Raw genomic sequence first — 24,679 nt, 5'->3', positions numbered from 1 at the left:
TATATGTTTTTATTGTGGTAATAATGTTGAATCTTTTTCTCATTTATTTTTTAATTGTTCTATTATTATAGGATGTTGAGAATGGTTGAAGGAAGTTTTTCAGGATTTACAATTTTCTTTGGATTTGGTTGTTTAATTTATGAAGTTTCCTTGTAATGAGTTGCTTAAAGTGATTAAAGTGATTGTCATTAATGCAATTATTTGGAGGATGGGAAATCATAGTAGGTTTTAGTATCCAATTGAGTTTCCTTTTGTTATTTTTCAAATTAAGGAGTCAGTGAAAGGAGTTACTGCATGAGTGAGAATAAATCTAAGAAGCATATAAGTAATACTATCTCTGATTTTTTTGGTATTGAAAATTTTAATATTCAAACTAGGAAAGGTAAGATAGTTTCATTTATGGACGTAATATAACAAGTTTTATCTACTAATTGACTTAAGGTGAATACTAATGGTGCAACTAAGTTATCCTGAGTTTGCTTCATGTGATGATACTCTTTAGAGGAAGTTGGAGTGAATATCTGGATAACTTTTAAGCTTTTTTAAGGGAACCAATTATTTATACTAAGTTTATAAATGTCACTTATACTTTGGAGCATGTTTAGAGAGATGACTTTCAAAGGTTTTAGTTGGATAGTAATTCTTCTTTAGTTTATATGATATTTTAAATCAACGAGTGATTCCTCGTAATCTTAGAGAAAAATAACGTGTTTTCATTTTTGTAAGTATATGTAATTCAAAACTTCTAATGTTTACATAAACGAAATTATTATGATAAGTTAACTAATTTACTTTTAATTCATAAAATATTTATCTTCATGTATTTATTTAAATTTTTTCATAGATATAATTTATTTACGTTTCCTAAAATGTAAATTTTATGAGTTTAGTGTAATATCTCATATTTTGTTTTATTTTATTTTTTTACTTTTAATAAATATTCACAAAATGACAAATGATGAATGGACTTTGAAATGTAAGCATAACTTATATTTTATTTTTAACTACATCAAATTTTCTATAATTTATTTATTTATGTAAACTCAATCTTAAGTTCGATATTAACGAAATATATTTTATTAAAATATAATAATTTAGATATTGTAGCCGTTCAAACTGTTGTGTCGTAACTACATCCGAAACTAGAAAGATAATAAACAGACTGTGGTACGACCCAGTGGTGAAAGAGAGAATGGAAGCGCTGAGAGTCTGCACTCTAACATGGAACCCACTGAAGCACTTCTTTCACTCTCACGCATTTCGTCGAACACCTCGAACGCTCGTTTTCCGCGCCTGCTCATCTTCCACCACCGCTGATACCAGGGCTGCCGGTCGCAATCGCCGGAGCTCGGCGTCGTCGTCTACCACTTCGACTTCTGATAGGGACGCCATTCGAGCCATACGCTTGAAGAAGGTAAGTGGCTATCGCTCACTTGCAACGGTGTCGTGTTCTTCCGTTTTCTTCTAATTGCTGTGTTTCGTGTATGGACGAGTTTAAAACTGAATTGAAGCTGAGTTTTGAATTGGAAAATTGTGCATTGTGTGGTTTTTCGTTGAACTTCAATGCAGGAACGATATCAATTGCCTTGTAGTTAATTTTGTGATCAAAATTTATCTTTCTTATCTGTTCTCCCCGCTTATTGACAGTTCTAGCAAAATGAGAATATCATGTGTGTAAAAAAGGAGTAGTTTAAGACTAATTTTACTTAGCGGCTTTTTTTCTGCTGGGGATAGAATGCAAAAATTGAATGCATGGTTCGGACAAATGTAAAGATTTTGGTTGAGATGTAGTGTTTGTCGGAGAACTAACAAACTAGGGGTCTTTATTTTTAGATTGTCTTAATTTTTGTGGAAAGGATTATCATTTTTGACAATCCTTCTTTGTGGTTATTTGTAGGTTGAAGAATTGAGAAGCAAGGGGCTTGATCCGTATGCTTATGAATGGGACAAAACTCACGGTGCTAGTCAGCTGCAAGATATCTATATAGATTTGGCAAATGGTGAGGAAAAAAATAGTGAGAGTGACCACGTATCTGTTGCGGGAAGAATTGTGGCCAGGAGGGCATTCGGAAAGCTTGCCTTTCTCACACTAAGAGATGATTCTGGGTCAATTCAGGTTTTGTTTAACTCTTTTTGTACATTCAAGGTAGTGAGTATGTAAATATTATAAGTGGGGGACATTTATAAGCTATTGTGAGCTGTCTGTATTTATGTAAATTAGGAAACCATTTTTCCTTATAGTTATGAAGCATATTATGAATAAGAGCCCCCATTGTGTAATTTAAGCTTTGTTGTTATTGTAGTTTTAATTTTTAGATGCATGTTATATTCATGTAGAGATAGAAATTACTGTCCTTCTGTAAAGTGAATGGTATATATAGTGGCTAACTGAAGTTTTTAAAATCTATGATTTCAGCTCTATTGTGACAAGGAAAGACTCATAGGGGATCAGTTTGAAGAGTTAAAGGCACATGTTGATATTGGTGATATATTAGGTGTAAGGGGAACAATAAAACGCACAGAAAAAGGTATTTAACTAATCCTCTTATTAAATGATTAGGCCGTTTTTAGTAAATTGACATGGCTTGCATTTGCAACATGCTATTTCTTGTGCCCATAATTTATAATTTATCCCAGATTTTCATCTGTATTATCTGTTATCTTAGTGTAAATAAAGGTAAGAACTTGCAGTAATTCTATGACTTTTGTATGCTTTTGAATTCCCATGCATATGCCCTTTCTAAGATTACATAAAAATTGAGGTACTGAAAGTTTGCTGCTGATGTGATACATACACAAAATCTAGTATGTTAGCAAATATGAGAGTTCAGGGGACAAATTAAATTCACAAGAAGGTTTTCTCTTTAAAGGTAAAAGAGGTTACAAATGTAAACAACATGTCTACGCAAATTGGAAGTCTCGAGCTGTCTCTAGGTGGATTAAACCAAATAATTTTTTAAAATATTTGCTGAAAGTTTTGTATTATGTTCTACTGGAGTTTTCTCAGCCTTCTTTTGTTTCATATATGATTATTTGTCGTATGAGTGTCTATCTACTGAAGATTTCTAGTATATGTCATACCTGTAATTACTCTTTCAAGTTGCTAGGGACTAGTTATGATAATTGCAGACTGAGAAATAGTTAATTCCTGAGATTGATAACCTTTCTCTGCTGGATTAAATATGCTCTTTGACAAATGCCAGATGATAGCCTGATAGTTATGAAACATTTGAACATCTTCTCATGTTTTTTTCTGGTCTTACTTCAGGAGAACTTTCTGTGTGTGTCCAATCTTTTGCAATCCTTACAAAATCTCTGCTTCCACTTCCTGACAAATATCATGGACTAACTGATATAGATAAACGTTATCGACAGAGGTAAGCTCATGCTTTTATATTTGTGTTTATTCCTTACTTATTGAAATCACTGTTATATACTAAGACATTTGTTATTTTATTAGTGACTATGATTACAATTCTTCTATACAATTTTTTTTTTCCTTTATCTAGTTCTTTCTATTTTTGTAATAGGATATCTACATCTACTCATGTTCTTTCTTGTTTCTCATCTGAGTAAATTATCTTCATCTTTCAAATTTTTTAATGGATTGTATTTTTTATTATTTCTTATTTTGTGAAATATGACTTATATCATATCTTATTCTTTCTTTTTATTTTCGTTATTTATTTCTTATTACTTCTCCGTTCCATGTCTTCTCTAATTATACCTCACACTTTTGGACTATCAATTGATTAGCTATGATTTAAAATGTTTCTTCACTGTTAATTGTGGACTTGTGGTTAGGTACGTAGATATGATTGCAAATCCAGAGGTAGCCGATGTATTCCGTAAAAGAGCAAAGGTGGTTCATCTACCAAACTTTTTTATCTCTTAAGAGTTTAAACCCAATGGCATTCAACTGTTTTAAATTTGACATTAAATAATTGTAATGTTGTAGACTCATTAAGTTTATCTTCAATCCTTTTCCCATGTCTCCTAATTGAGCTATAACTATTTTTTGTTTCCGTGTTTCTTATTGAGAAACAGATCAAGCTGAACAATTTATTCTATAAATTCATGGGAGGATATCAAGGATCAAAATTACAATTCTTGAGCAAAAGTGAAAGGAGTCTAGGAATTGGACTCAGTGGAATACGTGAATAACAAAGACAATTAGATTGTAATTGCATTTTGAGTTCTAAGGGGAGTGTGCTCAGCCAGAGAATGTCTTACACTTTTAGCATTTTTCTCCTCCAAAATAAACTAGACTAAGAGAGTAAAAGAATTATGGTCATCATGCTGTTCGGTGAAGAATTTTGATAAAACTATGATGGTAAAGTTCAACCTCGGTGACCAGCTTGGTCTTGCGTAATAGTTTTGAATCCAGAAAAAATCTTTTTGCATGTGTAATGTCCCTCCCCCGTAACATCTCATAGCAAGGAGCCCTCTGGCGTTGTGGTACATAATTTTCCTTACTATTGGTAAAAGAATGATGTTCAGTATGTCTATTTTGGGTTGTAATACATTATAACATGTTTACATTTCTTTTTCTTGAAATCTTGTTGCTGTAAGTGTTATGATACTTTTTTTATTTTTGCCTTAGTTATATATTTGATTGGATTTGATTTGAATGAAGATTTAGAATTTTGGTTTCTGCGATCATAGGCTCACTTTCTGTCCTTTTAGACTGATTAACAAACTTCTCTTATGTATTTCCTGAGCAAGTAACTTGATTGAAATTGATCTTCTAATCAATTTCATTCAAATAGGTTGTATCAGAGATACGGAGGACTATGGATTCTTTAGGTTTTGTTGAAGTTGAAACTCCAGTTTTGCAGGTTTGTTGATTTTAATGTACCTACCCTGGCTGCATATTTTTATTTACATAGAAGTGCATCTTCAAATGTTGGGGACTCTACTAGCTGTTTGATATATGCTGTTTATATTTAAGCAAGGAGCATGGATCTTTTAGAAGTTTTGATCTAACAGGCTAGCTTGATACATGATCTTTTATGTTTGGTTATTTTCATATTTATGCATTGTACTGGATCTCATGAATGTCAGATTGATATAGGGGTTATAAGATTTCAATTAAATGGCATAGTGGAACCTGCCAGATTTGTACTGTTATTATGCCATTGTTGGCTTTGTTTTCAATCATCTAACTATTTGGGTTATAACTGCAACTCCAAGTCACCTCTTTTTAGTTTTTCTAATTAAGGTACCATTAAAATTTTGGACCTTGTCTATGGATTGTACCATATGCTCTTTCAGTCTCAACTCTCAATACAACTGCTAAGTGATATATGATGTAATTACTCTCCAAAATGCCTTTTGTTGTAATTTTATTAATTATGATACGTAGGAGTGTGGCATTTGTACATGGAAGTTTTTTTTTTCCTGAAACTGATTAAGTTCATTGACTAGGGAGCAGCTGGGGGAGCAGAAGCCAGACCTTTTATTACATACCATAATTCTCTTGGAAGAGACTTATATCTGAGAATTGCTACCGAATTACATCTTAAGAGAATGCTGGTGAGATTTGACATATTTGTTATTTGTGAAGTCTTGCTTAGAATAGAACTCAGAGAAACATTCTTTTTTGTACAGGAAGGAAGTATCGAGGGGTTTGCCTCTTCTTACTTCACTCAGTAGTGGTGCAATTCTTTGTTTAACAAAGGAAAATACATTAAGTATTCATTCTGAATGTAATGCAAATGAATAAAATTACTGGTCAAAATATTGTTTCTTTTTATCAAATTTTGAAATTGCCGTGGGAATGCTGAAATTTTACTCTTGACAATACTAACAATTAGAAAATGTTGTCTTTTCTTTTAAGGATAATTTCATTCGTATTAGCTGCAAAATTTTTTGAAATATTTTCATCTAGAATATGGCATATATTCTTCAAGCTATAAATTTGAAACTGGCTTGATTAATATGGATGTTATTTTTCTAGTGAAGTCATTAACCATTTTAATCCTTTTCTTTATGGTAGGTGGGTGGCTTTGAAAAAGTATACGAGATTGGTCGAATATTTAGGAATGAAGGAATTTCAACTCGACATAATCCTGAATTTACAACTATAGAGGTAAGAGTTTAGATTCTGGAGGTGAATTTTTAAGCTTCCGTTACATAGGCCCGAACTGCAGTTCTATAGCAGAAGCGGAAAACCTGGATCCAATAACAACTAGCTGTTAATATGAGAGGAAAAGGAAGAATAGCTGAAGAGGGCAGGAAGTGGAAAATTCAATTAGCAGAGAGAATTTCATGACAGAATTGGGACAGGTGGCATGTAAGAAGATTTGGGACTCACGGGGGGAGAAGGGAGATGTTACATAAGAGAAAAATTGGGGTGGGGGAAGAGAAGGGGATATGGAAAATTTGGTGGTGGTTTAGAGGATCACCACGCTAGCTTGTCGATAGTCTTGGTTTTCATTTTTAGTTTTTGTTCACTTTTCCGGTGAGGTTTTCATAGTAATATTTAGTTAGTTTTGGTACTTGATGTGAACATAAATAACATTTCCTCATATGTTGGATTTCCTCATATGTTGGATTTCAAAATGATTTAGCAGTGATCGTTTGATATTTCAATTTGCACATGACCTTTTTCACTATATATTGAATTGCATTCTGTTAAATATTGATACTAGTTAAACTTTAGATGTACGAAGCATACTCGGATTATCAAAGTATGATGAGTTTGGCAGAGGAGATTGTCACTCGATGTGCTCTAGCAGTTCATGGGAAGCTTACAGTTGATTATCAGGTAGACGCTGTTCTTACTAAATTTAATCTAGAATTGAATTGGTTAGATGTGTTAGAAGAGATGCCTAAGCCTCTAGAACGGATAAAACATGTTACTGTATTGTTTATTGTTCAATGTTTAAATAGGAAGGTGTAGTGCCCCCTTGATTGATCCCCAATTTTCGGGGCAAATGTTGGGACTTTGATCTGTAAGGGAGGGCTAGGAGTACCACCATATTATAATTATAATATTTAGATATATGGATGTTCAATTTGACAAAAAACATTCTTGGTTCTGATTGCTTAATTTAAGTAAATATATTATCAATCAACGGGGCTGTCTATTGGCACATAATAAGAGTACTACAGACACATCTGTAAATACTTTATTTAAATCACTTGAAAAAATGATTATGGTATATTTTTTGTGTTTTTGACAATATAAATACTTTCTTTTCCAACAGCACCTTTCAATTTTAACTTCTTATCTTGTGCCTTCACGCATAATAGAAAATTCCTTATTCAAATTTAATAAAAATGTTTTTAAAATTTTACAATATCATCAAAATTTATAATAGTATGTTATGTTACCTTTTTAGCAATGTAATAATTAGTACTCAATATAAAAGAAATATTAAATAATGGCTCTCAAGCCAAAAATAAAAAAATTAATCATAAACGAGATCAGAACTTGAATGAATCCCACAATAATACATCTGTTTTTTCTTTAAAAGTTTATTTATTTATAATTTGATTAAAAAGGCAATTAAGTTCTCAATTTTTTTTTATTCAGTGATTTTTTTTTCTTTTTTACATTGGATACAAGTATACATTTTTCTTTTATTTTCTCGTACAACCAAAAAGACCTCCAAAGCCATTTCGTAACTAGTGAATTGGCTACATGGATAAAACCACCTTGAGTGTCATTGTCTTATGTTCAAAATCAGATAGGTCATTTATTTTCTCTTCACTTTAAGTTTTTTGTCACCTTTTTTTTATTAAGCAACTTCTGTAAAAAAAATTGGAAACCCAAAACTTCATTTATAGTTCACCCAAGGAAAACAATTCACAGTCATAGGTAGATTTTGAAATTTTTAGAATATAAGAGGAAGCTTCTTATCATTGTATCAATTATACAACTCAGAAAATTCTAATCTTCATATATTTGTGATAGTTTATCCAGCCATTATATAACTACAGAGAGTGTTTATACACACACACAACATATGGGGTGAATATATATATATATATATATATATATATATATATATATATATATATATATATATATATATTTGTGTGCACGTGTATACATATAGGTAATGTACCATCTGAGAACTTTTGTTAAAATGAGAAATAAGAACTATAAATATAAACAATAGATATATTGTGTCAAGAATTGTATTTTTATGACCAAGATACAGCCGGTGGATGCATAATCTTTTTAAGTGGTCATGTGTACACTGGCTAACTTTTAATCTTGACCAACCATGCCTAGTTTTATAGTCCAAATTGTTAGTTTTTATTTTTCAAAATAGTAAAGAATTATCATTTGATACATCCCTTATTTAAGTGAAACTTTCATATTATGAATTACTTTCAAATATCCCTTTTTATTTATCTAATCTTAATTAAACCTACTACCAATTTTATATATTTATCTTCAAATTTGCTCATTGTTCCTTGCAGCCCTTCTGTTCTCATCCTGTCAACAGAGGATATTATATTTACAATAGTGCTTTAAAACTTAAAATGAACTTTTTTTTTTATATATATTCTAGACATTTTCTCTCATGTAGTTCCCTCAATGATAGCTTAGCATTAACTAAAAAAATTTAAATGTCAGCTGGTGTTTGATGAGTGAAGACATTATACTGAAATTTAATTCCGTATAACAAATTTATTGAAGGTGGTGTAATGATTCCATACAGGGAGTTGAGATATGTCTGGAAAGGCCTTGGAGGAGGGAGACTATGCACAATCTTGTTAAAGAAATTGCTGGGATCGATTTCAACGAATTTGGAGATGATATTGAGGTTGCAAAGCGTGTTACTCTAGATACCCTTGGAAAGAATCTTGATAACAAGGATAAAGGTTCCATTGAAGCATGCCAGTCCGTTGGCCACCTTCTTAATGAGGTAGATTTTATTCATGAGCATCCAGTTTTTATTCTTTTCATTTGATAAATTTAGTTCTTTTTTGCAATTACATTTTTTCTCCTTTTATATTGATATTCCTCTCTTTTGCACTTTTTGCATTTATTATACTGTCAATTTGATTTGCAGACACTAACCAAATTGTTTTTGTTTTGTTTATTTAGGTTTTTGAGATTTTTGTAGAACCAAAGCTCATCCAACCTACTTTTGTTCTAGACTATCCGATTGAGATATCTCCCCTTGCCAAACCACACAGAAGGTAGAAACATCTCAAAATATCAAATAATGTTATTTGCTGTTATTAAAGGTATTTTTATCCTACATACTATGAAATATTAATCTTTTCGAACTTAGAATATTTGTTTCACAGATTAAAACTCATCCCCGGGAATATGAACTCGGGAATGTTGTACTACGTACTTTCTGGCATGCAGTGATTACATTTATTTTAAAAAAGGCATCCTGGCCAATCTCAATAAGAAAGTGATGCACAGTTTCTGTTTCTAGATAGTAGCTTCTATCTTACACATGATCCTACATTAGATACACAGGTTTGACTGAGAGATTTGAACTTTTCATTTGTGGCCGTGAGTTGGGGAATGCATTCTCCGAATTGACTGATCCCATAGATCAGGTAAGATTCAAGTTTTCAAACTTTTCAGATCCAAGTTGCATAGCTTGTGTAGATTTTGCTTATCGTACACTATATATAATGTGTTTGTCATCATTTGTTTCTCATATTCAACCACTAGAAAAGGGGAAAATAAGATCCTGGTAAGATAAATATAAAATACTGTCACCCTATATCCTAACAAATACTATTCTCTGTTATTTTAGAAGTAGGTTTAGGTTCTTGTGGTTGTTAGTTCAGAGTAGTTTATTTTTCTTTTCCTTTTTCTTTTTCTGCAATTACCTTAACAAGATAGATGACATATTGGATAATAAGTTCAGTATCATTTATGACAATTTGATGACATACTAACAGGAAAACAAGTCAAACTTGGTGCTGCATGATAATCAAATTGGTGCTTTGTGCATTAACTGCATGCGATTTCTCCATTTTTTTTTCACATCCAATTTTAAGTTCACAGCTACTCTTCTTCAACTTTACATGGATAACCAAGTTAGGTATTAGGAACCAAAAATAAAGAGAAAACTTGAATGGTTCGTTCGTTAATCTGTTCCAGATACCACCAGAAATAGAAAATGACTTTGCCCCACCTGTTTGGAAAAAGAATGAACTCTAATGGTTTCTTCTCTGAACTTAATTAACTGTCTCAATTTAATTATGGTTTCTTCTCTGAACTTGGTAGAGGGGACGCTTGGAAGATCAAATTAAACAGCATGAAAAGAAGAGGTCAGCTATTTCGGCAAATGATGATAAAAAGGAAGGAAAGGATGATGAAGATGACTCGTATGAAGTAACTCTTGATGATGACTTTCTCACAGCTTTGGAATACGGAATGCCTCCAGCTTCGGGAATGGTATGTCTGCATTGTGTATCTTTGTATAGTTGTGGAACTTACCCTTATTTTTTCTTGTGGTATTAACATGGTCACGTATTGAAGGCACTGATTCTGTCCAATGCAATCAACAATTATCTTGTCTTGAAATCAACTTAATAATAGATTAATTTTCTGATAGTGTCATTTTTTAAGAGCAAAATCATCATGTTCAATTTATATCATAATCATTCTTCATTTTAAAATGTTACTTTACTAAATACAGTGTTATAAAGGTCCGTTATGATTTTCATTGTGTATATTCTCATGTTTACTTTTTATCTTCAAATTTATGTTTCAATAGTTTATTGAATTTCTTATTGAAGAACATATGTATTAGAAATGAATGAATTATAAGCTATTACTGGAATTTCAATGCTTGTGTATGAGTGATATAATTAGTGTAATAGGCAACAACCATGGTGTATGCAAGCTAATGATTTCACTTCTCTGAATTGTGATGTTAATAATCTTTGTCAGCATTGTTTGACCTACAAAGTGTTCGAATAGCAAATTGGTTTTCCTTTCCTGTTGTAGTCTTTTAATTGCCATTTACAAATCCAGGGACTTGGAATTGATAGGCTCGTGATGCTTTTGACAAATTCTCCCAGTATTCGAGATGTTATCGCCTTCCCAGTACTCAAGTTGCAGCAATAGTGATATGTTTGTGAGTTCACTGTGCTCACTTTTTGCTCTTTCCTTAATTATATATGAAATCGTTTGTAGAACATGTAACAAGATCAAGTTATTTATTATTCCTCAAATTACCTGTTTGGGAGTTTTGATTTCTGGTAAGGCAAAATATGTCACTTAGAATATCAACAAAGGATTAGTTATTCTTCTCCTACAATATCATTATTATTGTCTTCTAGAAGAAAGTTAAGTTGATGGTAATGTATTTTATGTGTGGAGAAAATTATTATAGAGAATTTGATTAAAAGAATTACAAATAACAGTACCAAATTAAAAAAAACAAAAAAACAAACATAGAATGGATATGTGAATGATTTTCACCTGATTGCATATTGAAAGTTAAATATATTTTGAAGGGATGAATATTATAAAATAAATCCATGATTTTTATATGAAAAAAATTCATATATTTTTTTAAGAAAATCATTTTGTACTTTGAATTTCATAGCTTAAAAGAAAAATAAATAGTTTATCATATTAAAATTTTATCATTAAATAATTTATACATTCTAAATTTTATGTTTCACGATTTTTTTTTTACATTTTCTGTATTTTAATTTTTGAATAATTGCCAAAAATGGATCTAGTAATTTAATTGTTTAAGGATTTGTAGATCAAAAATGAATCATCCAATTCGAATCGTTTTTTATTTGTATGGATAAATTGTTTCTAAAAAAAGCATAATCCAATTTGAATTGAACTTCTAGCTATTTTAATTTGTTAATTAAATGTCATTTTAAGTAAAATCCGATTTAAAAACAAACATTTATATCTTACTAGTGCATTCTTTCTCACTTTCTATTTCACTTTTATTTTTAATTTTTAATTTTTAATTTAAAATTTATTTTTTAAAAGTGCTAAATGTCAATAAAAGAACGTATGTGAATATAAACTTTTAGGTATAACCTCCCTACAATATGAATGATTTCATCCAGAGACTAAAAATATAAGCACTATTTATTATAATATATTAAAATTCATATGTAATATAAAACAATAACAGTTGCTTTTTTCATTTATGATCATTAAGTAATTAAAAAATAATATAAAGAATATTGGTTTTTTCATAACGTATAAAATGAATTTTTTTATTTTTCATACAAATTATAAACAAATATAATTTATTATTCAATATTATATAAGTATCTTATGTGAATAATAACTTATGGACAAAAGTAATAATTATTAAATAATATAATATAAAATTTAGTATTATTAATATATTGAGATTTCATAATTGAGAAAAGTAAATTACATCACATTACTTAATTGAGTCACACACTAAAAATAATTTAATATATTCATTTAAAATATTTTTACATATGCTTCTACAAACTATACATACAACTAAATTTGTCATGATTTTTTTTATTTCAAAATAATACAATACTGTATGAATCTAAATTGACAAGGACAAGCCAAGTAAAACCTTCTAACATTAAACTAAAAAACACTTCTAAAAGATAACAAGAAAGGTTTGAAAGATCAAAACCCTACGGCACACACTCTGTTAAGTCTTTGCAGAGGCACTACAATTCCATTTCCAAAGAGAGAGAAGAAGAAGAAGAAGAAATTCAATGGCAGCAACGACAGAGGTTGAGAAGAAGAATCTAGAAGAGGAGGCCGAACAAGTCGTTAATCCATGGGAGGTTTCTTCAAAAGGAAAAATCGACTACGACAAACTCATCGACCGTTTTGGTTGCCAGAAGCTCGACGACGCTCTCATTTCGCGTCTCGAACGCCTCACCTCGCGTACGCCTCACGTTTTTCTACGACGCCACGTTTTCTTCGCCCACCGGTACCTCCATTTCCTTCATTCACTCCCTTCATTTGCTTAAACGGTGATTTGAGAGTATCGTTTATGTGTTGCAGCGATTTCGCGGAGATTCTCGACGCGTACGAGAGAGGCGATAAGTTTTACTTGTACACCGGGCGCGGACCTTCCTCTGAATCTTTGCACTTGGGACATTTGATTCCCTTCATGTTCACTAAGTGAGTGAGTTCGCGTGTCTCCGTTTTCTTCTTTTGAGGATTTAAAATGAATTTTGATTTAAGTTTGTAGATCTAGTTTGGTGCAGCCTTTTGTGATTGCTAGTGGATTTTAAAGAGGGAGCTAGTTAAGAGTTTGGTACCTGAATTGGTTGACACTATTGGCTTGTTTTTAGGTCGGTATTGTGCAGGTTGATAAAAAAATTGATAATCTAATGTGTGTTTTTGTATTTAAGATTGAATTTTAAAGAGTGGGCTTAGAATTTGGTACATGAATTGGTTGACGCTAGTGGCTTATTTCTTGACCAATTTGTATAGGTTGACTGGGTTTCATTTTTTTATTTAAGTGGAAATTTGACGAAAAATTGTAAATATATTGTGTAGGCAATATCTATTAGAATTTCTGTGTTAGTGTAGTCTGCTTTTTGTATTGATGTAGTCATTTTCATAAATGATAGGTTAAGAGAGTTTTACCATGATAATTGATTGAAATTAGATGTTTAAGTTGTGGGTCAAGCTAGAAAGGAAGGTGAATTCTCAATTGTTGTGATTGCTCGGGATGTTTTTTGACTTGGCGGAAAATGGTATGTAGGTATTTGCAAGATGTGTTTAAGGTTCCTCTGGTTATACAGCTCACTGATGATGAAAAGTTCTTCTGGAAAAATCTTACTGTAGAGGAGTGTCGAAGACTTGCAAGGGAGAATGCAAAGGACATCATTGCTTGTGGTTTTGACATTTCAAAGACGTTCATCTTCTCTGATTTTAATTATGTTGGCGGGTGAGTTATAAAGGCAGTATTTCCCTGATATATGCAGATTTATTAAATCATGGATTATTAAAGTTTAAGGGATTTTATTGAGAATGTTTAGATATACATTATTAAAATTAGTTGAATCTTAGGCATGGTTTTCTCTTATTTAGCAAAAATTTCTCCAGTTTATCCAGAACATTGCACAGAATTTATTTCCAAGATGAAGTTTTCTCATAGAAATTTTTAGTTCAGCAACCTTTAATGTGCGAGCACTTTTAATGTTTTTGGGTCTCATTCTTATATTTAAAAAATGAATGACTGTTAAAACTAATTTGGAGCTTTTATCACACCATAATTAAAAGAGAAAATACTGAGTAAATATTTTATGTTTTGGAATAAACTGTCTCATGAGAAATTTCCCAATCTCTTTTACTGTTTTACTTTGAATTACGTAAAGTAAATCTTCTGTCGTATGAGGATAATTTTCCTTTTCAGTTCCTTCTACAAGAACATGTGTGAGGTTGCATCACGTGTGACTTATAACCAGGCTGTTGGCATCTTTGGTTTTGCTGGGGAAGATCATATTGGAAAAGTTAGTTTTCCTCCTGTGCAGGTATGGTCCATTTCTTCTCTTTACAGAATGATCCTAACTTTAGATTTTGGTTACTGTAGTTGGGCTATTAGTTGGCTTCCTGAGTCATTTCTCTTATTTGCTGATACATAATGTATTGTTATCAATTACATGCGATAGCGGCACTATTCATATTTTGTTCTTAATATTTTTGTGAAAGTTTGTCCCTAACAATTATTTGAACATATTTGTGATCTATTGACAATGGAACTTTAACATCATGATGATGAAACTATATATATTCTTCTGTGCGTATAATGCTTTGTGTAAGTTTGTTTTTCCTAGTTATAATTGAATCCATTTAATTTAAAAATAGTACATATTTTGAATTTTCTACATGGTGATGACTGTATGTGCTTCTTTTGTCTATGCAGGCCGTTCCATCATTTCCCAGTTCATTTCCTCACCTATTTTCTGGAAAAGAGAATCTCCGTTGTTTAATTCCTTGTGCGATTGACCAGGTCAGTTGGACATCAATGCAAATATATGCTAGTTGATTTGGCTGAAGATTAACTTGTATGGCAATGGCCAGATGTGATTACTGTGAAAATTTATTCTTGTAAATATTTAAAGAAATGTCATAAAAAGGATCTATTCCAACTTAAAGCATATAACATTTCTCAAATGCATGTGAACATCTCGGTCTGTTATTTTCTTTCTAGTGTTCATCTTATTCTTTCTAATAGCATTTTTTATGATATATTCAGGATCCCTATTTTAGAATGACACGTGATGTTGCTCCTCGAATGGGTTTCAACAAGCCAGCCTTGATTGAATCTTTATTCTTCCCTGCATTACAGGTATTCTTGTGTTGCAAAACATGCTACTTTATCAAATTGATTAAGAGAGCTACTGATATTCATCATTCTGCTAACCTAATTGAGCTCTTAATTCTCTCCAGTCAATTTTTGTTTTGTTTTATTATGAACTGTGTTTTACAAAAGCCTAAGCTGTTGGGTTAAGTATTCTGCTGCCATAAGCATTCTTGGCTACCTTTTACAATGCACATTCTCTGTGGCCTATGGGACACCAACTTCAGCTGCCCACAATAAATACCTTCTTGCAAACAAACTCAAAATATAATATTATGCTAACGTAAATTTACGAAATATAATTTCTTACTACTACATCTCGCAACTTGATGTGTTTACATTATCAACAAAGAGTTATCTTCGGGCCCCTAGGCTTTGTCAAAAGCTTACCTACTGTGCTTGTGCATCTCTGCATGCACATTCTCATCATCTTTCATGACTGGAGTTACTAGGTCAGGCAGCAGGTTTTTGGTGTTCATTGAATTGAGAACCACCATCAGTTGTCCTAGTCATATCAATTTGCACATATAAGAAAGACAAGCACTCAATGCATATTATTAAAACATTAAAAATACATGGAGTAATTTTCCATATTACAAAACCCTATTCAAAACCTTCAATTTATTTTTCTAATTTTAGATTACACAATCTGGAATGTATTTTAAGATTGAGCAATCTGGAGTGTCTCTCGACAAAACCAAAACAACATGAAATCACGATGCACAGAAGCTTATTATCTCTTCCATGTTTCTGGGGGTGGCACTGATTGGACCAAAATAGGCAATGGTGGTCAGAAGAGTTAATGCATATGGCACAAGCTTGGACTGCAATGTGTATGGAGGTGTAGACAGCAAAGAGAATAGGGTTTATTAAGTTTTGTATTTGGGCGAAGGGATGTTTTGGTACACATTCCATGGGAGTAGGAAGGAGCCTAAATTTAGTTGTGATTTTTGGGTCATTTGGAGTTCAAAACCCCAAAACTATCTAATAACATAATGTATGCTAACACAAAAAAGAGACATTGCTCCCACAATGCCCCATGGTGTCTTTGTTCATGAACGAGTATGGAGAGGGGAGCCAGAATCATATAATATTCTGCATGTTGGGTTGGGATTTTATTCTGTCAACCATGACCTCACATCTTTAAAATATATAAATTTTCAGGGGGAAACAGGAAAAATGTCTGCCAGTGATCCCAATTCCGCAATATATGTGACTGATTCTGCAAAAGATATAAAGAACAAGGTGCTACTGAAATTACTCTATTTAAATTTTTTTTTTCTGTTAATTCTGTTGCTTATCTACAAGTCTTGTAGATTTATTTGTTCATTGTGACAAAAGTTAGCAGTAGGTTATTCTTTCTTTAATTGCTTGTTTTGTTGAGGAATCTTGGGTGACAAGGTAAATATACTTGTTGTCATTGGCGTTTGTGTAATGAGTATAATTTTTCTAAGCAACATCTGTGTGGTTTCTTCTGCCCTCATTTGGTTATTTTCACCAAGTGTATGTGTCGCTCTCTTCAGGTAAACAAGCATGCATTTTCTGGTGGGCAAGATTCGGTTGAGAAACATAGGCAATTGGGGGCAAATCTTGAGGTAACGGAATTATTGCCGGTTCATAAATAATGCACTTTACATGTATTAGATGTATAAACCTCATCATTTATTTAATGTTTTCCCCCTCACCTAAATTTTGAAAAGTGATAGAATGAAGAAGGATTAAGAAGGCACATGTATATAATATGCCTAGTAAAATTGAAACGAAAGATTAAACCCTTTTTTTGTCTAATAAATTGTTTTGCCTTTCTTTTAGTGCTCCCGTCTTTACCTCCTGTTACAGTCCAAGAATTTTGACCTTTTGTAGCATGATTCAGGTAGATATACCAATCAAATACCTAACTTTTTTCTTAGAAGATGATGCTGAACTTGAACACATTAAAAAGGTCTGATTTCTATCCTTTTCCCCCAATTTGTTTAATAATACAAATAGCATAAGGAGGAACCCTTTGATTTTCTTTCCCTAACTTGTTTTGTTATTCTCTTGTAGGAATATGGAGAAGGGCGCATGCTAACGGGTGAGGTAAAGCAACGGCTAATTCAGGTCTTGACTGAAATAGTGGAGAGACATCGTAGGGCTCGGGCTTCTGTGACTGAAGAGGTATGCATTCAACAATAATAGATGTCATTGCATAGATTCCTACGTTACAAGAGTGAAATAATAATACAGGGAAAATAAGTTGACATTTCGATTGTTAATTGCATAATCTTGAGTATTGCCAAAACCAATTATTAACCTGGGTGAGAGGAAAGTCTTGGTTGGAATTAAGAAAACCCTTATTGTTGAATATTGCTAGAACATCTGAAACTTGTTTACTCTTAGATAAGATTTTTTTTACTGAAAAGCTGCCTCCATTCCACCAATATATGTGTGTATTTGTGTCCGGGTGTTCACAATTGAAAAAGTAGCATTTATTAGTGTTCAAAATTTTGACGGAATATGGTCAATATTCGCACTACATACATATTTGGTTGGGTGGAATTGTTTTACGAAATCATGGTTGGTTGTATTAATGTATATATGGTGCTAAACTTAAATATTATCTTTTTCCATAATTCTCAGATGGTGGATGCATTTATGGCTGTCAGACCACTTCCTCACATGTTTGACTGAAGTCATCCAGCATTTGTTTGCCCAAAATTGCTGAGATCCACTTGTTTGCCAACCGGAGCTTTTTCTCACCATGAAAAGGAGTTTTCTACTACGATTTTGTTGCATAGACTTGCTATCATCAAAATTTGTACCATTTTTTACTACCATCTGACAATTAAAATGGTAAGGAACTTGGTTCTTTTGAGTTATATGAAAGGAAAAAAATTGATTAGCATTGGAAGACCTTTGTCATCTCGAGTTTGCAGTTTAATTAGGCTCGAGTTGGTTAACGTATGAATGAAGTTCTATAAAATGCCATAATAGATTTTGTAATTAACATTATCTTTTCTGTTATAACTGCAAGACGATTGAAAAGTGTTCGTGAATTTAGAGTCGAAGACCACAGCACAGTTTTATGGATACAAGATGCATTCGGAACTTTTTATGATCCCACCAGTAAAAGATTGATTTTATGTTTCTTGTAACCCATCGTTACAATGAAGTGTCTGTATAATATTTTTATTTTAATTCACACTTTCTCGATTCAAATTTAAGGGAAATATAGTTATGATTGATGGATTTATATGTAAGTAGACTTAGATGCAAGTAGATTAGGGTTATGATCGATAAATTAAGTTAATTTGAGTATGGATAAATATGTTTATTGTTTTTAAATTTCAACAGAAAATTATAATTTATTTGTATTTCAAACTATGATATAATTGTTTTTAAATTTAAAAAATGAATAGATATAAGTTTTTTAACATAACAATGTTATTTGTTTATATCTGTTTTAAATTGATATTTTAGTTGCCACGGTTTTTTTTTATACCGGTAAGCATTCCGAAGATATTTTTATATATATATTTTTTTAATTTTAAATAAAATTATTTAAAATCAAATTTTTTAAATATAAAATTAAATAAAAAGATATTTTTAAAGTATAACTCAGATCTAATTACCTAGTAAAATGTTAATGTTGAAACATTGGAAAAATACTATAAAGAGGAATTTGAATGAGGAATTTGAATAGTGTTTTAAAAACTTTTAGCAGTAATTGTTAGAGGCACTTGTGTTTTAAAGAGTGTTTAGAAAAACATTTATAAGGTAACTTGTTAAGAGATTTTGCTAATCTTTAATAAAGATTATACAAGTTTTAACACTCTTACTTTACAACAAGTATCAATCACCCTGGTCTCAATACTAGTCAACTAATTGGATCATTTAACTCAACTTAGTTACATACCAAATGTTTTAATTCACTTATGAATTTACAAAACAACCAAAAAGGTTTTTCAAACAAGATATAAATTTGATAACTCAAAGAGAAAATAAGTTTCATTATAAAGCAAATATGAAAGACTTGTAAAAATGTTCTCTATAAACGAAAGCGTTAGACATATAAAGAAAGAGATGCAGCGTAATAACAAGCTTGTTTATATGCATGTATATTTCTTGTCTTCTCTTCATGCAATAATCTATAAATAACATTCTTCGAGAAAGATCCGTTAGTCTTTTTAGGTAGGTAGTCAGACTTAGGTCTACGTTTATAGTGATTTATCATAACTTTGACAAAAGTAGTTTGTACGATTTTGTAGAGCTTGAAGCTTTAAGGAAACATTCTCAGAATGTCTTCCTATCTCTTAACGTCTTTATCGATCTTGTGTAGGAATTTGAGTAAATTCTTGTACCTTCATGATCTGCACAGATAAAGAGAACAAAACATACAAGCAAAGAAGTACTTTTCGTACATGCAACAAATGTTTTAAACGTTAGTAATCGTTTAAGCATATTGCGTGTTGAAAACATTTTAGCACACGCCAGCTCGTTGATAGAAGCATCGTTTAGGAAGCAAAACGTTTAATATATAATCTTTAGACGATATAAAATGTTAAATGCTCATTTTATAAAAGTGTTTGTAAGTTTTATTATATTGTTTGGCGAACTTTTCCAGACTATTCATTTTTTTAAACGTTTATCTATTCAACACTGTTTGGATATGAAATTTTAAGTTTCAATGTTTTATTAAGTGTATACATGTACGCTTCTTTTTGTTAGGCGATGTTTGTTAAAATTAGAGAATATGTATCAAATGAAAGCCCTAACCAGAGGGTGGAGACACCTATATTGGCCAAATAGCACTGTATTTTATCAAATCATAAATTGCATATGCTAAACAGATATCTGTCAAAAGATTTAATAAAGTTTTGTTTAAAAAGAACATTGTATAGTTATGATAAAATCTAAACCTTGTACTATTTAATCTCATTGTATTTCATTCTATTAAGAAAGAACATTATATAGCTGAATACTGTCAAGAACCTATTGTCTTAAAATCTGTAGCTATTAGGTGGAGGCCTAGCAATCATCTTATATCTAACATAGTGGAATAGATCACTTTACCTTGACAGTTGAGCTAGAAATCCAGCATAATGACGTTGAAGGGTTCAGAGAATCTTTGATTCTAAACACAATCTGCATTGCTGCTACCACAATATACTTATGAACACCCCTGAATTTTGGAACAAGTAGGGTTTATTTTTCCTTTTTCCAAGACAAAATTTTGTACTTTAGCAATAGGCATGCTTTGAACGTTTGTTGGCTGCAAACAACTCATGAAGCCCGAAACCAAGCAAAGTCCATACCAAGTTCTTGATCTTTATCACCAGAAACCCAATGAAGGACATGCAAGAAAGAGAGAAATACAGATTACAGTACACTGAGATGACTTCTATCTTTCATAGGAAAATAAATGCGGATCACTAGACAGTAAACCATGCTAACAGGTACAGAAATCCATCTGATCTATAAGATGACAAAAAAATTATGTGACTTTAGAAAGTAGCTAGGAAGCTTAAGTGTTGTAAATGGCGTCAATTGTCATGTGATGGAAATAGTGAACCTGAGTCACAATTAAATCGTAACGCTTGGACTGATACACTCTTAAGTGGAAAGAATTGCACTCTAACTAATAGGTATAACTTTTGTCTTAGTGATAAGCGCTCAATCCAACAACAACTGCTTTCACCTATCATTTATCAAGCCAATCTCAACTTCAAGAGAGTAGTGAAATTATGAACAGATATCTTAAGAGTTTTTCGACACTTCTACTATATTACCTGATGCTGGATGATGGAATGAAAATTTTCTTTTGAAGATAAAAATGAGAGAGGGAATAGGTCTGTAGAATACATGCGTTATATTATTAAATTTACTTACAAGGTTATTTACCTGTCAAATATGAGAAAGCAGCTCATTTTTACAGCAAAAAGCCAGTTTCTCTACTTTCCATTTTGCCTTGTGCTAAATATCTGAAAGTTCTCGTAAAAAAGGCATTCTCTTTCTACATAATCATGCCCCAGGTTTCAAGTTCTTTATCGTGTTTTTACAAAATAATGAACATTTGTCTCATTTAACTAAATGTCATAAAAACATTTTGGTACTTGATGGGAATAAACCCTGTCATATATGTGAAGTCATGTTCAAATCTTATATGCATGGATATTGAAGCAATTTCTTTCAATTCTAATTTCTCACCATGATGCTACATATCTTACAGTTTCCCTGGTAATCAGGTTAACTCCTGTATCCTTCATTCATGCAAGAGCAGATGCCTCCCCTGAAATGGTGCAATTGTTCAGCATCCCTCACAGAAATCTCTCTGCGAACCTCCCTAGAGATAAATTTCACAATGTTGTGGCAATTTTGGCACATGTACAGATTCTTTGTCACCAAAATAGGCACCCCAGGACCAGAATTCATAAGTCCAAACACAATGGCCAGTCTCTCACTGTGCCCACAAAATAAGTCAGCCTTAGAAACTTCCATTATGTTCATATGACTGCTTTCTGGCCCTTCAACACCAGCTTCCTTCATCTTCTTATAAAACCTCTCCAAAAGTGCATTTATTTCCATTATTTGAGGGTGAAAGTTATCACCACTGAGAAAAGCATGCACTGTGCCCTTGACTTCCACCCAGCTGCATCCAGCATCTACTATTAGCCCATTCTGTCTCATAATTTTTCTTACTTCTGCAACCTTGTCCCATTTACCATTGTCAGCATAAAGATTAGAGAGAAGAATGTAGTATCCGACACTTGTTGTATCGTATTGAAAGATATTCTCTGCAGCAAGCTCCCCAAGTTCAACATTATGGTGAATCCTGCATGCATTTAATAAAGCTCCCCAGATTGCTGCGTCTGGTTTCAGTGACATTTTCTGTATGTATTCATAAGCTTCCTCCAATTTCCCAGAACGGCCAAGTAAATCAACCACACATGCATGGTGTTTCAGATTAGGTGTGATAGAGTACTTATACTTCATGCTGTTAAAATATTCTAAGCCTTCGGCTACCATACCTGATCTGCTGCAAGCACATAATATGGAGATAAATGTTATTTCATCAGGATTGATGTTTGATTCCACCATTCTCTGAAAAACTTCAGAAGCAAGTGCTCCTTTCCCACGCTCAGCATATCCTGTAAGCAAAATGTTCCATGCAGTAACATCATGATCAACTGAGAAAAATTGTTTCCACGCATATCCCATTCTTCCACACCTCACATACATGTCCAAAATTGCATTAGGCATAAAGCCATCAAAACTTACTCCAGTTCTCAATGCATGGGCATGAATCTCTTTTCCACATGTCAAAGCTCCTATTCTAGCACATGCAGACAGAATACAAACTAAAGTAACACAGTTTGGCTTCAGTCTACGAATCATATTCCTGAAGTAAAATAAAGCTTCAAAACACCGGCTGTTGATCCTAAGACCTAGGATGATCGATGTCCAAGATACAATGTTCTTGTCAAGAGTAGAGTGGAAAACCTCCAAAGCCTTGTCAATGGATTTACACTTTGAATACATGTCAATGAGTGCGTTTCCAACTATCAGATGAGAGATGAGCCCTGTCTGTTTGGCTGTCTCATGGAGGTCTGTCCCCATGTCTAAACTGCATATATTAGAACAAGCAGATAGTGCAATGGCGATGGTGATTTCATCTGGCATGATACCTTCTGCTTCCATCATTTTATATGTCTCAAGTGCTTTCTGAGGCATCAAACAATTCTCGTAACCTGATATCATTGCAGTCCATGACACCACATCTTTGCATTCTGCTCGAGAGAAAACTGTTTCCGCTTCCTGAATATGCCCAACTGATGAGTACATCTGAATTAACGAATTATGAACTGAAGGGTCACTCCCGAACCCCATTCTCAGAACATAACCATGAATTTCCCTCCCCAATCTCTCATCACCCAGAAGCTCACATGCAGTAATCACACTGGTCATGGTCATCAAATCTGGATCAACAGGATATTCTATCATCATGCAGAACAATCTCAATCCCTGCAGACACTCCCCATTTTCAAAATACCCGGAAATCATGGCATTCCACGAAATCCTATCTCTATTAGACATTTTGTCGAACACCAACCTGGCAGTACTTACATCCCCACATTTCACATACATGGTTATCAATGCATTAAGCACATCCACATCTGACTCAAACCCGTATCTTAAAACATGCACATGAATCTCTCTACCCCTCATCAAGTTAGACATGCCACCACAAGTCCTCAAAACGCAAGGGAAAGTGTAAACATCAGGCCTCTCACCAACCCACAACATTCTATGATAGAGGTCCAGAGCCTCATCAAAGAAGCCAGCTTTAGCATACCCACCAACCAAAACATTCCAAGAGAACAAATTCCTTTTCTCCATTCTCCCAAAAACATACCAAGCATCCACCAAGTTCCCAAACCTCACAAACATACTCAAAAGCGCGTTCCCCAGTTGAAGACTCAAAAGGGTCATGGACTTGGAAACATAGGAATAAACACGTGACCCTTCCTTCCTTGCTCCCTTCCACTCACACAGTCGTACCAAGGCAACGTAAGTATCATCTTCAACGGGAATTCGAAGCTCGTGCATTGAGTCTAAGTAGCTCATGCTACGGTCCAAGTTCCCAAGAAGGCACAGTTGGGAAATATCAGAGTTTGCGCTGTGGCTGTGGTCGTTGCTGAGGGAGGTAGTGGCAGTGGAAGAACTTGAAACACAAACATGTTTAACTTTTCTAAGAGGGGAATGAAGGGTGTGCAGGTTGTGCGTAAAAGTGCGAGTTTTGAGGTTGAAGTTGGTCGAAGTAGAAGGAGGAAGAAGAGGATTACCCAATTGAGCATGAAGTTGAGAGGGTTTAGCAAACGCCGCCATTGGGAGTTACAGAACATGAAGGAGGGTTTATCGTTAAAACCAAACTCAACACGACACGAAAATGTTAAACTGTGTTGTGTTGTGTTGTCGTTGCCATTGCCAACCATAACCACCGTCTTATCCATGACATCTTTCGCTAAATCTTAGTTTAATATCTTCTGTTGTTTTTTCTTCAGACACAATCTAGTCTTATGTTATTATATAATTCATCACATTTTTCAAACAGACGTTAATATCTCGTTTCTATATTGGTAAAAAGAATAAGATATTTGAAAATATGTCACTCCATTTTATAAACTTTTATAAGAAAATAATTTTAACGAAATTAATTTTTTATTTCTAAAAGGAAAAGTGAAGGATAGTGAAGAATAGTATTAAATGAGGATAAAAAACGGGTGAGTCCGAGTTTTATATTAGATAAAAATAAGAAAGCAGAGAGATAAGTTAATTTATTATCTTAAAATTTTAGATTTTAGATAGAGAATGATATCAATTTTTTGTATAGTTAAGTTCAAATTTTATAGGTGTTTGTA

General features: G+C 32.7%; 3 protein-coding genes across 4 annotated transcripts; 2 read left to right on the top strand and 1 right to left on the bottom strand.

The window, feature by feature from the left end:
- Positions 1-1,138: 1,138 nt before the first annotated feature.
- On the top strand, positions 1,139-11,260 carry OVA5 (Lysyl-tRNA synthetase, class II). Its single transcript, XM_088095506.1, has 14 exons — positions 1,139-1,414; positions 1,898-2,116; positions 2,417-2,528; positions 3,269-3,377; positions 3,805-3,862; positions 4,770-4,838; positions 5,428-5,535; positions 5,999-6,091; positions 6,665-6,769; positions 8,679-8,885; positions 9,068-9,162; positions 9,447-9,537; positions 10,217-10,387; positions 10,970-11,260. The coding sequence occupies exons 1-14, from the start codon at positions 1,193-1,195 to the stop codon at positions 11,060-11,062; spliced, it is 1,752 nt and encodes a 583-aa protein (XP_087951632.1). The 5' UTR covers positions 1,139-1,192; the 3' UTR covers positions 11,063-11,260.
- A 1,295-nt stretch (positions 11,261-12,555) lies between these two features.
- On the top strand, positions 12,556-18,509 carry LOC124826534 (Nucleotidylyl transferase superfamily protein). Of its 2 annotated transcripts, XR_015780898.1 has the most exons (12): positions 12,556-12,896; positions 12,971-13,090; positions 13,680-13,865; positions 14,334-14,451; positions 14,844-14,930; positions 15,177-15,269; positions 16,446-16,526; positions 16,805-16,876; positions 17,155-17,223; positions 17,328-17,438; positions 17,901-18,113; positions 18,295-18,509. XR_015780898.1 is itself a non-coding variant. In XM_088094723.1 (11 exons), the coding sequence occupies exons 1-11, from the start codon at positions 12,676-12,678 to the stop codon at positions 17,949-17,951; spliced, it is 1,209 nt and encodes a 402-aa protein (XP_087950849.1). In that variant the 5' UTR covers positions 12,556-12,675; the 3' UTR covers positions 17,952-18,509. The 2 variants fall into 2 exon arrangements, 1 of the variants encoding a protein (XP_087950849.1); XM_088094723.1 differs by having other exon boundaries at positions 17,901-18,509.
- A 753-nt stretch (positions 18,510-19,262) lies between these two features.
- Positions 19,263-24,306, bottom strand: ECB2 (Tetratricopeptide repeat (TPR)-like superfamily protein). The gene is made up of 2 exons (XM_088094530.1): positions 21,468-24,306; positions 19,263-20,587 (listed from the first exon to the last, which is right to left on the bottom strand). Exon 1 carries the CDS (start codon positions 24,144-24,146, stop codon positions 21,507-21,509), a length of 2,640 nt encoding a protein of 879 aa, XP_087950656.1. The 5' UTR covers positions 24,147-24,306; the 3' UTR covers positions 19,263-20,587; positions 21,468-21,506.
- Positions 24,307-24,679: the final 373 nt, after the last annotated feature.

Source organism: Vigna umbellata, chromosome 7, assembly GCF_029865625.1.
Source record: "Vigna umbellata cultivar VRB3 chromosome 7, Vumbellata_1.0, whole genome shotgun sequence".
Classification (NCBI taxonomy): domain Eukaryota; kingdom Viridiplantae; phylum Streptophyta; class Magnoliopsida; order Fabales; family Fabaceae; genus Vigna; species Vigna umbellata.
The sequence above is the reverse complement of the archived record's forward strand: the minus strand, read 5'-3'. Positions and strand labels throughout refer to the sequence as shown.

Bases quoted from the DNA above. Each gene is read 5' to 3' on its own strand.
- OVA5 (XM_088095506.1), top strand. From the start codon at position 1,193: ATGGAAGCGCTGAGAGTCTGCACTCTAACATGGAACCCACTGAAGCAC. The intron at 2,117-2,416 runs GTTTTGTTTAAC...CTATGATTTCAG, and splicing joins ATGATTCTGGGTCAATTCAG to CTCTATTGTGACAAGGAAAG. The intron at 4,839-5,427 runs GTTTGTTGATTT...TTCATTGACTAG, and splicing joins TTGAAACTCCAGTTTTGCAG to GGAGCAGCTGGGGGAGCAGA.
- LOC124826534 (XM_088094723.1), top strand. From the start codon at position 12,676: ATGGCAGCAACGACAGAGGTTGAGAAGAAGAATCTAGAAGAGGAGGCC. The intron at 14,452-14,843 runs GTATGGTCCATT...TTGTCTATGCAG, and splicing joins TTAGTTTTCCTCCTGTGCAG to GCCGTTCCATCATTTCCCAG. The intron at 17,439-17,900 runs GTATGCATTCAA...CATAATTCTCAG, and splicing joins GGGCTTCTGTGACTGAAGAG to ATGGTGGATGCATTTATGGC.
- ECB2 (XM_088094530.1), bottom strand. From the start codon at position 24,146: ATGGCGGCGTTTGCTAAACCCTCTCAACTTCATGCTCAATTGGGTAAT.